Source organism: Budorcas taxicolor, chromosome 2 (genome assembly GCF_023091745.1).
Source record: "Budorcas taxicolor isolate Tak-1 chromosome 2, Takin1.1, whole genome shotgun sequence".
Classification (NCBI taxonomy): domain Eukaryota; kingdom Metazoa; phylum Chordata; class Mammalia; order Artiodactyla; family Bovidae; genus Budorcas; species Budorcas taxicolor.
This window is the reverse complement of record NC_068911.1, coordinates 72,322,487-72,336,532: the sequence shown is the minus strand read 5'-3', so window position 1 is coordinate 72,336,532 and position 14,046 is coordinate 72,322,487. Positions and strand designations below refer to the sequence as shown.

Here is a 14,046-nt window from a genome sequence, read left to right as displayed (position 1 = left end):
CCGTTCCTCACGGTTCATCTACTTTTAAAAGAAGTGATATGCTTTAAAAGAAATGGTATTAGTATGAGTTGTAACAGTGAATAAAGACAAACTTTCTTAATTGTAATCAGTATATTATCAGTAACACTCAGCGAACACTAGGCAGGCAGGCAGGCAGGGCTCTTCTCCTGGCACACGCGTGCCAATTACGTTTCAAAAAGTTAGCAGAGGCACACAAGCTTTGGAAAAAGTTATCAAATTTCCCAAAGGCAAAAATGAAGCACACAATGCATTTGAACACACAGATCTCAGAAATCCAACTGGATGTGAAATAAGGCCATTGATTCCGCTGATTCATTTCTGGTAACAGAACACAATCAGTTCTCTACAAGTTCATCTGTATGAACAGTAGCTCTGATAATATTTTCAGAATGTCATTATGTTTAGATTTCTAAAAGTGGACCTCCAAGATCAGTAAAAGTTTAAAATGCTCTCTTAAGCCACTGGTATTTTTAAAAGAGACCTCAATCTGAAAATACAAACATTTGTCCTAAATGAGGCCAGTGGGGTTAGCAAATCACAGTTTCCAGAGTGGATCCTCTCTGCTCTAAATCAAATGTCACCAGAAAGAGGCCACTGACCCAGAATGTATGAATTTTTAAATTCAATTCACCAACAGAACTGAAAGTGATGTATGATGCTTTTTTCTCTTCGTTTTTCCTCTATCCTCCGCTCTGCCTAATTCACTCACAGCATAAACACCAGTCAAGCTCCTTATATCAGGCATAGAGCAAAAGGAAAACATCTACAAGGGTTTTTACACACTGGGAAGCAATTCCTGGCCAGAGACTCTGAGGAAATTAACTATTCTGATAGCACCCCCTAATGGCCTAAAGCACTTTTCTGACCAAACAGTCTGCATTCTAACCTGCCTAAAAGCAATGTATTAAAATTTTTTAAAACAATGAAAACAATGACCTTACACTCTGGGAACATCTGTCCAGTTAAACCAATAACTTTAACCTTTGGCCAACTGTTCTTTCAGCTTTAAAATAGGAAAAGTAACACCCCCCAATCACCAAAGTTCTCCCTGTGAACATGAGTTCCTCAGTACAATAAATTCCCAGTTGCTGCTGCTGTTGTTTGGTTGCTAAGCTGTGTCTGACTCTTTTAGACCCCATGGACTGTAGCCCACCAGGTTCCTCTATCCATGAAATTTCCCAAGCAAGAATACTGGAGTGGGTTGCCATTTCCTTCTCCAAGGGATCTTCCTGACCCAGGGATCAAACCCAGGTCTCCTGTTTGGCAGGAGGATTCTTTACCACTGAGCCACCTGGGAAGCCCGTATTCACATAATGGCTATTTTTAAACATGAGGAATGCAGAAAGAAACACAAAGCAGTGATAGAACACGCACCCTCAAACCTACTTAGATCATCAGGAGTATTTACGTTAAATCCATAATTCATGTGGTGACACACACAGAGTTCTGTTCACTTCTTCCCAATTATGCACTTTGACTCCCTCCTTCTTTACTGATCTGGCTCTGAGGAGAACTGCAGGGACCAGTGAACTTTCTGGAAATGTCTTCATCGCCCAAAACTGTATTAATTTGACCACAAAATACAATTATCTTCAAAACTGAGATTTTTCTTTTGGAGATGAATTATATAAAATGCATGTCAGATTACTGTGATTTGTTAACAGGAAATGTAATTTAAAGTGAGAAGTGGTAATAACAAGAAATACCTAAACCATCACCCTTCAACCTCCTGCCCCCCCCAAAAAAAAAATCTGATAGAGGTGCCTAGTAATCAGTACTAGTACATAGTAGCTTAGAAGAGACCTAACATACTTTAGATCCTTCTACTCTGAGCAAACCTGAGACCTTCAACCAAGCTGGATCAGCCTGCAGTTCATAACCACACAGAATTAAAACCCACTGCCGCCCTCTACTGGGCAGACCTGGAACAAAACTAAAATCCACCCATTAAGCATTTGAAATCACCTAATTTCTTCTCCGGTTGCTTGATAATGTATAAATTTCAACATCTTATAAATTAATGATAAGCTTCCAAGAAGGGGGGGGGGGGGCGCAAAGCAATTTTACAAAAATTCAGACCCATTTTCCCTCTTTATCACTAAAAGAAGCGACAAAATGGTAGCAAACTGGGAGCCTGGCTTCAGACTAGGCTACTATATGACAGCATGAAGTTGGTCAGGGCCCAATCAACCTAGGTCTCAGGTCTGCAAATGGAAGAATCACAAACCAGGAGATATTAATGGTCCTGGTTGCTCTTTTTCACTCATTCTTCAAAATGTATAGCTTTTTCTTAACAAGCTGTAATAATCTAACATATTATATCTCTATCCTGTTACTCAGGACTTCACTGATTATTACAAGGACTCAATGGACATGAGCCTGAGTAAACTCTGGGAGTTGGTGATGGATAGGGAGGCCTGGTGTGCTGCAATCCATGGGGTCGCAAAGAGTTGGACACAACTGAGCGACTGAACTGAACTTAGTAACGAGATAGATGTAAACCAAGGGTTGTGCATGTGCATGAAGACCCACAGTAAGCATGCGTCCCCCTTTCTCCCTTTCCCACTTCCCCCCACGAACCAGCTCCAAGACCTTTTCTATTCTTGTAGGACATTCTACACCCGTATCCTAAAGTATTTATTCCCTGCTGCTCTCTGAGTTTTCCAGGTCTTGAGATGCAGGCACTATATTCCCCACTGGAGGGCAAGCCACAATGGCTGCACTGTATCCTTTTATCTGTCTGCACACCCTGTGTCCATTATTGGCAGCAGTGGTCGTAATGGCAGCAGCCCTTATTGCAGCAGAAACAGGGATGGCAGCAGTGGTACCCCCAGGGCAGGAGTGAAAAAGGTTACAAAAAACCAACAATATTATAAAACTGTAATAGTAAAGCTGTCTGTGTGTGTGTGTGTGTGTGTGTGTGTGTGTGTGTGTGAAAAGGTTACAAAAAACCAACAGTGATATTATAATAAAACTATAATAGTAAAGCTGTGTGTGTGTGTGTCTCTTGCTCAGTAAAGGGTGTGTGTGTGTGTGTGTGTGTGTGTGTGTGTGTAAAGGTTACAAAAAACCCAACAGTGATATAATAAAACCGTAATAGTAAAGCTGTGTGTGTGTGTGTGAAAAGGTTACAAAAAAAACCAAGTGATATTATAATAAAACTATAATAGTAAAGCTGTGTGTGTGTGTGTGTGTGTGTGTCTTGCTCAGTAAAGGGGTGTGTGTGTGTGTGTGTCTCTCGCTCAGTCCTGTCCGACTCTCCAACCCCATGGACTACAGCCTGCCAGGCTACTCTCTCCATGGAACTCTCCAGGAAAGGATACTGGAGTAGGTTGCCATTTCCTTCTCCAGGGGATCTTCCCGACCCAGGGATCAAAACCAGGTCTCCTGCATTGCAGGCAGATTTTTTACCATCTGAGCCCCCAGGGAAGCCCAGTAAAGCCATATGTGTGATTATGAAAATAATAAAATTTACCATGATTATGATAATTAGATTTATAGTCATTTACTATTTTGTGCCAACTATCATGCTATACACTTTCTACGCTTACCTTATTTAGTCCTCAAAAGCATGAGGTGGGTTTTTATTACCTCCCCCATCTTATGAATAAGACACCTAGCCTCTGGCAGGTGTTAACAACTGCTAATGCTACCAAACTCCTACTAGCCATTTCTCTTCCCTTTAGAATCCCCAAAGCCCTTTTATCACATTATTGTCTCCGTATCTGCAAGAACCCTGGCAAACTCACCACGTTCCTACAATGAAGTCTGCAGGGTTCTCCTTGTGCCCACGAACGGCATGGACTCCCCCTCCATCACCATCATGTGTATTAAAGAGCAGACTGCGGGCTCTGAGAACGACAACTGTGCCTCCCCGACAGCCTGCTTTTCCTGACAGCAGAGTGAAAGTGCTGGTCGCTCAGTCGTGTCTGACTCTTTGAGACCCCATGCACTGTAGCCCACCAGGATCCTCTGTCCATGGAATTCTCCAGGCAAGAATACTGGAGTGGGTGGGCATTCCCTTCTCCAGGGGATCTTTCCGACCCAGTGATCAAACCCAGGTCTCTTGCACTGCAACAAATGCTTTACCATCTAAGCCACCAGGGAAGCCCTGCCTTTCCTATTTGTGCTGTTCAATCCTGCCCACCCTCTCCATCTGTATCTCCTCCCTTTCCTCCCCCTTTTCTTCTTTCTTCTGAGGTATAATTCAGTGGAAAGAGCACCAAAACAGAAAGAAGAATTGCCTCTTTAAGCAATGTGACTTTAAGCAAGTCTTTTCAGCTCTCATGCATTCCTCTGCAGTACATAATAATACCTGCCCTGCCTACCTGTCTTGGAGCACAGTTGTTTCAAATAAATAAGGAAGCATTTCTGAAAGCAATCTAACAGGTGTGAAAGCATAGCAGCTCTATGTGTATTTAATTCCTAGTGTTCTTAGGCTCTTCACAAACACACGTCCCCCACTTTACACAGTGGAGGGGATTGCTGTGGAGGGGGATGCCCTGGCCCACAACCACTGCCAGCGCCTTGATGAGGCAGAGAACATTTGGACAATGGCGATGACATCATGACGGTCATTCTCTCCTTTTGGCAGGCTTCCATGGGCTCTTACTCCATTGTACCCAGAGCAACAGCAACAGCCACCCACGTCACCCCTCCTCCCCCACCTGCCTTAAGGCCTCTTTCCTTGCTTCCTGTTTCACTGCATATTTCTAAATTGCCTGTCTGCTGTATCCACGAGAATTATTCTCCTTATTGATCAATACATGATATCCACAGCAGCCACTGTCGAATGGAGCGTCCAGTGTGCGTCAAAGGCAGACTCCCTGGGCGGATCCTCTCAGCCCCAGGGCAGCACCAAGTCAGCATCCTTGGCTCCATCTGAAAGACCAGGCAGCACGGCCAACAAAGGACACCGGTTCAAATGTTCCCGCTTCCAGACCTGGTTCCGAGGCTGCAGCAGCACCATTCACCGCTCACCTCAATCTGAACATCACAGGCTAGCAAAACGTTCACTGTCTGCAAGGCTGCTGGGAAATTATAGAGAAATCCTATCGTTTATATCCTGTGAATGTACAACCATACTGCCACAAAGCAGAAATGTTTCCTCGAAAAGGGACTAATGACCCAGCACAGTAAATACATTCACTTTACCTTTTAATGTTTTAATATAAAGAGGTAATGTAATATTAATGAGTCCTTCCTATTAAGACCTAATTGTGCTTACAGTGAAGAAGCTGACAGATACTCCTTAAGCATGTGATAACATCACCAATGAAGGATTAAATCATCATGTGCCTTGTAATATGATATGCCGAGAGGAACACGGCATCACTTACAAGATAGTCCCATCAAAAATGCATGCACTGCATCTAATCATGAAGAATTACCAGACAAACCCAAACTACAAAACAGCTGTCCTGTACTCTTTAAGTGTCACAGTTGTAAAAGAAAAAGAAAGACCATTCCAGACTAAAGAAGACTAAAGGAGAGATAAAACTATATGATCCTGGATTGGGTCCTACACCAGGGAAATTATCACTGGCAGAATTTATATGAGATCTGAAAATTAAATACTAGTTTTGCATCACTGTTAGGCTCCTGATGTTGACAATCATACTGTGATATAAGAGAATGTCCTTGTTTTTAGAAAACACACACTGAAGTATATTTAAAGATAAAGGGCATCATGTCTGTAGCTTTGAAACGTTCCAAAAGAAAGCATGAGAGAAAATATAGAGAAATGTTTATACTATTCTGCTAACATTTTTGTAAGTCTGAAATTATTTCAAAATAAAAAGTAAAAACAGTACCAGTTATCAATACATGTCAAGTTTCAAATGTGAACTATAATATTCCTACCTACTGATTCCTAAACACACAGAAGGACCACATGGAGCCTCGGGTCATTAATATAAAACCAATCTCGGAGCCTGATATAACAAATTCTGGTACCCACAAATACCATCCGAGTTCTTTCAGTTCACGATGGCTTCACCCAAATGTAGCAGTGATAAAATACCCTTTTCCCCTTGATAATCACTAACCATTTTTAACTTCTCAATTCCATAATTAAGAAAATGCAAACCATAAATCCTCCAGTGAGTCTACTTCCCATGAAAACACAGACAACCATATTGAAAAGACACACCGTGTATCCCCACTTCATTCCTTCTCTGGCCAACGTACTTTTTAGCCAAGCGGGTTGGCATTTAGGCAGGGTGCCCCTGTCCTGCCATGAGTGAGCTTTAGCCACAGCAAGTGTATGAATATGAGTGTGAGTGTATGGGGACTCAAGGTTTATTTCACAAACATAAAGCAAAGATGTCAGCCAACTCTGATATTCAGATGCTCCTGCAGGAAGTGCAGAGTCCTAAGCATCTACATCTGATTCTAACAGAATGATTTACACCTTTTCCACCCAGCGATTCCAGGAATGTTAATGATGGAACAATACTCGGTCAAGCTTTCAAACCCAAAAGACAGCTGGAGACAGGTCCCTAAAAAAGCCACATGAGAAGAAAATAAAGCCTTTTCTTCTCACTCACAAGGATAAGGAATAAGCTGAAAAGTTATACAGCTGCACTTACTCTGTTCTCCTGGGTCATTATTAGCATGTTCTCATTTAGAATTTACAGTGTCTTATGGTCCAGAAACACCAAATCTCTCATGACCCTTCACCACGTTCCTGAGGTCAGAAAGAATTTCCATTTCACAGGCAGAAAAATCAAGGTGAAAGAAAATTAAGCACTTTCTTGGTGGTCCAGTGATTAAGAATCTGCCTGCCAATGCAGGGGACACAGGCTGGATCCCCAGTCTGGGAGGATTCCACATGCCACGAGGCAACTGAGCCCATGCCCCAGCTACGGAGCCCGCACCTGGAGACTGCTCTGCACCCAGAGGCCCCTGCAACTGGAGAAAGCCCGCACGCAGCAACAAAGACCCAACAGAGCCATGAATAAATAAACAAAACTGATTCCCGAACAGTACTATCTTTCAGCAAAAGGACCTCGAATGGACCAAACTCTCTGCCTCCAGGGGAAAAAAACAAAAATATCCTTGATTTCTGAACTTACTTTTACATCCAAAAAAACAAAATCATTTTATGTCACTAAATTACCAGAGAAGACACACTGGTCTGTCTCTATTTTTTATGTGCTTTCCTGATTTAGAGGCGTCATTCTGGATGCAGACAAGATCACCTACCCACATGGAACTATGTGGCGCTCAACTAACACTTCACATTTGGGGCAATCATAAATATGAGAAGCCTCTTTCTCTCACTGAACTGATGGCCTCCATGGGCCGTCCTCAGGGCAGCTACCATACCAGTCCCTCTCTCTCTTAAATATGAGGGTTGTTCATGATACAGAAAAACACGTATTGACAAACAGCTCTTAACTTGGATCACCAAAAGGGAGGAGCAGCAGAGATTATGATTTATGACAACAAATTTCAAACAGCTTGGGTCCCGAAATGTCCAAGGCTTGGTCAACACACCTAGCTGTCATGTAAACACTGGTGTATCAATGAACTGTTTCTGTTTTAAAAACAATAAACTGAGAAGACAAAAATCAAGGTACTAACAAAGAGTAGCCTCTGAGGAACATATCCCCAAGCAAGAAACTAGAGCACAGTTTACTAGGGGCACCACAGCAAACAGGAAGGGAGACAGCTGAGAAGACGCCAATAAAGACAAGTCCAAGAAAGAGTATCACAAACAGTACTAGCGGCTCTTCTGTATCGATTTTTAAATTACATTTACTTAAACACTTCAAGAACCTACATGTAAAGAGTCATCTTACCACAAAGGTTTGCAGTTCACATGGTGATTAAAATAGTACTTACTTCCTAGTGGCCGAGCCCACACGAGGGGTTTCAAATGAGGAATAGCACAGATGCTTATCAACATCATGAGCCCAGGAGAAGGAGGGTGGTTTATTATTAACAGGAAGCCCAGGGACAAGTATATGCCAAGCATTTGAGAGGTTCAAGAGAGTGACAAACGAGTTTCAAATGGCTTTTCCTTGGCCCACTGAAGCATGTATTCATTGAGTCAACGAACATTTGTGGGCACTTACTATGAACAAGACACGCATTTTGATGGATGCTGTCCCGGCTGGCATACAGGCCATGGAACCCGCGGGCAAGGAATGGCGTGTGGTTGAGAACCAACTTACACTTCAAAATGAGAATTATGACAGGAAAACAGCCAACTTAATGAAGCTGGAGAGCCAGAATAAAATTACTGTGGGGCCCTTCTCTTTTCTATTATGATGTTTAAAGAACTAATTCACATTCGTCTCTGTGTGACTTTAAAATGTGTGGCCATTTTCCTTTTGAAGGAATGAATGACAAGCCCTGAGGTTTAAGTCTCAGATCAAGGAGCAAACAAAAGGGCATAAGACATGGTTGGAAAATCATCTCCCAAAAGGAGCTCTGTGTTATTTCAGATACATTCAAAAAGAAATCTGGAATGCACAACACAGTAACATGTAACAATACGTAATCTGAACTTTAAAAAAAAAAAAAGGAAAGTGACAGCCTGAGCAGGTTCTTTGCTGATGAAGTGTCAAAGGAAAGTACGGATTATGTAGTAAGAACTAGAGGTGCTTTAAGTTCAGTATACATTAGAGTTGACCCTTGAACAACATGAGTTTGATGTGCAAGTCCATTCACATATGGATTTTTTTCAGTGTTCACTACAGTACAACACAATCCACAATTCAGTGAATCTGCAGGTACAGAGGAACCATATAAACCGAGGGCAAACGATAAATTAATGCTCGGATTTTTGACTGCACAGAGGGCTGGTGTGCTGTTCAAGGGTCAATGGTATAAGGCAGGAAGGTGAAACGGTGCCATGAATATAAGGCTAAGGAGCTTGCACTTTATTTGATACGCAACTTGTTTCCCCCCATTTATTTGCTTTTGTTTAATTTTGGAAACCACTTTTGAGCAATTAAGTGATGTGATTAGACAGTTAACCTTGCACTAGTGCCCAAGGTGGGCTGCAGTCCATAGGGTTGCTGGGAGTTGGACACAACTGAGCGACTTCACTTTCACTTTTCACTTTCATGCACTGGAGAAGGGAAGTGGCAACCCACTCCAGTGCTCTTGCCTGGAGAATCCCAGGGACGGGGGAGCCTGGTGGGCTGCCGTCTATAGGCTTGCACAGTGTCAGACATGACTGAAGCGACTTAGCAGCAGCAGCAGCAGTGCCCAAGGTGGAATGGGGTAGGTGAGGAGTTATTAACAGAAATCTACTGCAAATGTTCAATTAAAAACAGGAGGAAACATTCCAAGAAACGGTGCAGAGGGAAACGTGGAGAGGACTCAGAAGACAAAGAAGGCGGCCTCTGATACAAAATCAGCCCAGGGTCCTGAGGCCAAGGGGCTGAGGGAGCAGCACCAAGCACAGGCAGGTGCGGCCTGGGAGGGGAACACTGCACAAGGGGCTGAGCGGGTGGCCTGGGCAGGACGCAGGCTTGGGAAGCCCCTCTGGGAGCAGCTACACAGTGAGATCAGAGGGAAACCGAAGCAAAGGCCTTTGGGGGCACACACTGTACAAGTTAGCGGCTTTCTAACACCTTTCTTCACCTGTGGGTGATGTTCTAGTTATCTGATCAGAGGACCCCATGCTAGACCCCAACACCCCAGGCAAACACTCTAGGCACCTCCTTAAGCCTTCTGGACGGAGTCCCCGCACTCTGGTGGGTACTCTCGACTTTCTGCTGCCTCAAACTGAAGCTCTGGCTTCTCTGTGCTGCCCCTTGGGAGGTCTCACTCTGATGGAATATTGCTAAATTTTCACTACAGAGCCATCCCAGAGACCAGCCCTGGCTCACGTCTCCGCAGTCAGGCCAGTGATCCCCCATCACCTACCCAGACTCACAGCCTGAGAACCAGCCCATTCCAAAGAATTTTGTAGGTCTAGGAGACAGGCTCAGATACCCATACAAGATGGGCTCAGGTACCCATGCAAGATGGGTCATTTCTTGAAGTCTATTTTAAAATCTAATATTTAAAGCAATTTGAAAGCATCAGCTAAATGTATTTCATACCCAGTGATTTAGAAAAAGCAGTGTCTAGACGTTAACAGTCCAAGTTACTATTACCTAGGTATCCTGAGATGCAACCTCTCATGCATATATTTCTTGGCCAATTTTATTTACAGAGCAGACTACTTAGATTCATGTCAACTTCCCCTGTAAGTATTAATCATAAAAAAGGAAATAAAAAGAACCTTCCCCTTTCTAAATCTGTGCCTACATCAATATTTTATTTTTAAATATCTAATACAATTTTAAAATCAAACTAAACCAAACCAAATCTGAGGTTAAACTTTGTTAAGTTTCATACCATAATAAAATCTGTCATTACAAACAAGAAAAACTCTGGGTCAACACATAAATACACTCGCACATACATACCTTTTTTAAAAAAATCTAAAACTCAGTTTTTTAGGTAATTATTAACATAATTTAGTTAACATAGCAAAGACTACAGAAAAAATCAAGGTCTTTTAGAGAAAAGAAACTCTGTCACTCAGATATTCAAAATAACTATTAAAAACGAAAGGTTTTTTTTTTCGTTTTGTCATTTCAAGCTGATTAAAAATGACTGTTCATCTTCGGTATAATCCACCCCTCAAAAGAAGATATTCAAAGATATTTTACCTCTCCAGTGTTTTAGTCTCAACACAAGCCCCTCCCCTCCCCTCTGACCTTCTTTAAGCAAAGCCAATACATGGAAAAATGAAATCATTTTGAGTTTCACATTGTTTCTACACCCAAACACATAGCTGCAGCCTGAGGTAACCAAAAGGCAAATCGCAGTTATCTGAGTAATCACTAACCCAGTGACCTCTAAATACACACCCTGATTATGTGGAAATCTTTTTTTTATTCTTCTAAAGGCTCCACTTCCCTGGGTGGGGGAGAGGCTCCCACTAGGGCCAGAGTGCTCAGGGTGCTTACCTTTTTGGCTCTTTGGGCTATGTCTGGTGTTCTTGTAAGCAGCTTTTCAATCAGGTACTCTCTGTTCTGCAAAACAAATATTCCCAAGGTTTGACATCATATATGATACACTGAAATTCATAGTGATTTTAAAAATAGCAGATTTACTTGGGTTTTTAAGCATGTTACCTTGGCTTTCTGGAAGAATTTGCATTTTAAAAGTTCTGCTGCTGTGGGCCTGAAAGATCAATAATAAATTAGAGTTGAAACAACGACCACTCAATAAAGACACTGCCTTGATGAAACAACTTAATCCTAGAGTCTTTCTGGAAGACCAGTTTCAGGAATAGCAAACCACAAACTAAATTCATCGCAAGCTGGCACCACATAAACTGGCACCGATTTTCCAGTTCTTTTCAAACACCTCTACTGCAAAACACATAAACTCCTGTAAGTTAAATATCTGGGGCATGATCAACTTTCCATCCTCCTTCCTTACACTTCACTAAGTGAATGCAGGGTTTCTAAAAGGTGGTGGACTGACACGTCTGTGAGCTAACTCCCTGTATTTATTCAGAAGCAGTACAAGCGGCAGTATGACCCTATCAAGGAAACTATGTCCATGGTGTTCTCCGATTCTCCATGAGCGGCGGTGTCTGTAAGGGGACCACGCACGTGCGCACCACCACACTATCCACCCACCAAGTCACCCTGTCTAAAGTGTACCTGGACTACTGGTTTTCAAGGAACGTAAGTGTGACAGGGACTAACAGGACGCAAAGTCATTTAAAAGCATGACGAGACTAGTCTGATTGTTCCCTCAAGTGTCACTTGTTCCTCTGTCCTGTATTCCCCATAAACTGACAGTTGGGTCTGAAGGCCTGGCTAGGTTGACACAAGTACTTGGGGGAAGGACACTTCAGAGATGATGCACATTGTAATTACTGTGGCACTGGGAGGCACATGGTGACAGATTATTTCACCAGGACAGATGTTATGTTGAACCACTTGGTCTCCAGGCCTGAGAGCTCTCCAAGGTAAGTTTGCCCCACTGCAACTGGCAAGTATCCTGTTGGATAATACTTTGCCATGATACACATATCCTGTCCTGGAGAATCTTTCACCTGCTGGTTTTGGCATCTTTGCCTTAAATAATTATGTCATTGGAGGTGGCAGAACACGGATTTTTCTACTTCTGTCATTCCTTCTGTATTAAATAACTGGCACTCTTCCACAAAGAACCACTTCCTTAATCAGTAGTTCCTGCAGACATGCAGAAAGAATCACATAAGCCTAGAGGACAGTCAGCCAGCAAGATAACTGGGCTGTTCTCTTTAAAAAGTTGGTGTCGTAGAAGAAAAGGGGAGACGTGAGGGGACTGTTTTAGATGAAAACAGATTTAAACATAAAACCGAAAGCAACATGTGACCTTCTCCTGAGTTTTGAATCTTAAGAGGAGAAGAAGCTACAAGAGATATTTAGAAATAGAGATGGGTGAATGTGCTAAGCAGCGGGCAATTTTAGTAAATTTCTGTTCATCTACTTAAGTGTGGAAAAGTATTTCGGTGATGGGGGAATGTGTCTTTATTTGGAGGGAATGCACGCTGATGTCATAAGTTTGTTCCTTATTTTCTGCTCAGCCAATAAAATGTAGATAACAGGGACAGCAGATATGAGAACGGTGAACAATTGTTGAATCTAGGTGTTTACAAAGATGTAAACACTGTATTATTTTATCATCTTTTCTGTATGTTTCAAATTTTTCATAATGAAAAACTGGGAGCGGGGAGGGAAGCCTGAGTGAGTATCAGTAGGTCTCTTCTCAGGCAGTGATCGTAGAAGTGCCTAAGACTACTGTGCTATGGGATCCAAGTTTACAGGGAGTCCTCACACTTGAAGAGACTGGAAACCAGTGCTCTGAACCAGGAAGCCCCACTAAAATGTGTCCAGGGACCCAGCACGCAAAAGAATTAGGGAGCGTCATTCAGCGCAAGGGTGAACAAACTGTGACAGTCTGCAGGGGCCATAGACTGCATTTCTGTGCAAAGAAGTTTTCTCTCTAAATTGTTATTGTGCTTTTCCTCAATTTCAAGTGGAACACTGGTTACAAGTACCTAACAAAGAACCCCAAACGGCCATAGGCAATGCAACCAGCAGCCTCTAATTGCTAATTTCTTTGAGTAACTAAAGGTCTACATGACAGGTGGGCCACACTTTACATTCTGTGTTCCATATTCCTTGCTAAGTTGATTCAAATTCAGGAATTTTTACCTTGGACCTTGTTTCTGTACTTTGCTTACCAGGCAACTAGAACTAAAAAGGGTAACTGAAGTGATTTAACTTTGGCTGCTATTTTTTTTTTAAATGTAGACTACTCTTAAGAGATCACTGGTAGAGTTTTTTGCTTCCAGCAACTGCAAATTCATCCTTTCATTCTCTCAGTAAGTATGCAATGAACACCGGCTATTTGTCAGGTATCATGCTAGACCCTAGGCACACTCTGTTGACGCTGACAGACATAAACACCACCCTCGTCAGCTTACAACCTGGCAGATAAGAGACTGTGCTGTCAGGCGGGGAGAGGATGGTCAGAACATTCAAACACATGGGTTGTGTCCGTGGGAAGGAGATGGCTACTGAGAACATTCAGAACCATTACACAAGGGACTGGGTATGTCTGGCAACTGACGCTATGAAACCAAATTTCAAAAACCAAGACACGTTCAAAATAACCTAGATTTAATTTTTTTAAGTGAAAAGAAAAGAAAGCTAAGAAAATTAAGATGATGAAGGAACTCAAAGCCACTCTTTTGGTTGAAATCCTCCACTCTCTCTGGTCAAACGGCTTCCCTTGTGGCTCGGACGGTAAAGAATCTGCCTGCCGTGTGGGAGACCTGGGTTGGATCCCTGGGTTGGGAAAATTCCCTGGAGAAAGAGAACAGCTACCCACTCCAGTGTTCTTGCCTGAAAACTCCATGGACAGAGGAGCCTGGCAGCCTACAGTCCATAGGGTTGCAGAGAGTTGAACACAACTGAGCCACTTACAATTTCACTGTTTTTCTGGTCA

At 42.6% G+C, this 14,046-nt stretch overlaps 1 protein-coding gene across 1 annotated transcript in view; it reads right to left on the bottom strand.

The window, feature by feature from the left end:
• The window catches only part of STK39 (serine/threonine kinase 39), a 315,633-nt gene that overhangs the window by 174,528 nt on the left and 127,059 nt on the right, over window positions 1-14,046 (bottom strand). Inside the window, exons 9-10 of the mRNA XM_052663494.1 lie at window positions 11,169-11,217; window positions 11,001-11,066 (exon numbers count right to left, since the gene is read on the bottom strand). Of these exons, the coding sequence (XP_052519454.1) occupies window positions 11,001-11,066; window positions 11,169-11,217 (115 nt within the window). The remainder of the gene's footprint in view (window positions 1-11,000; window positions 11,067-11,168; window positions 11,218-14,046) is intronic.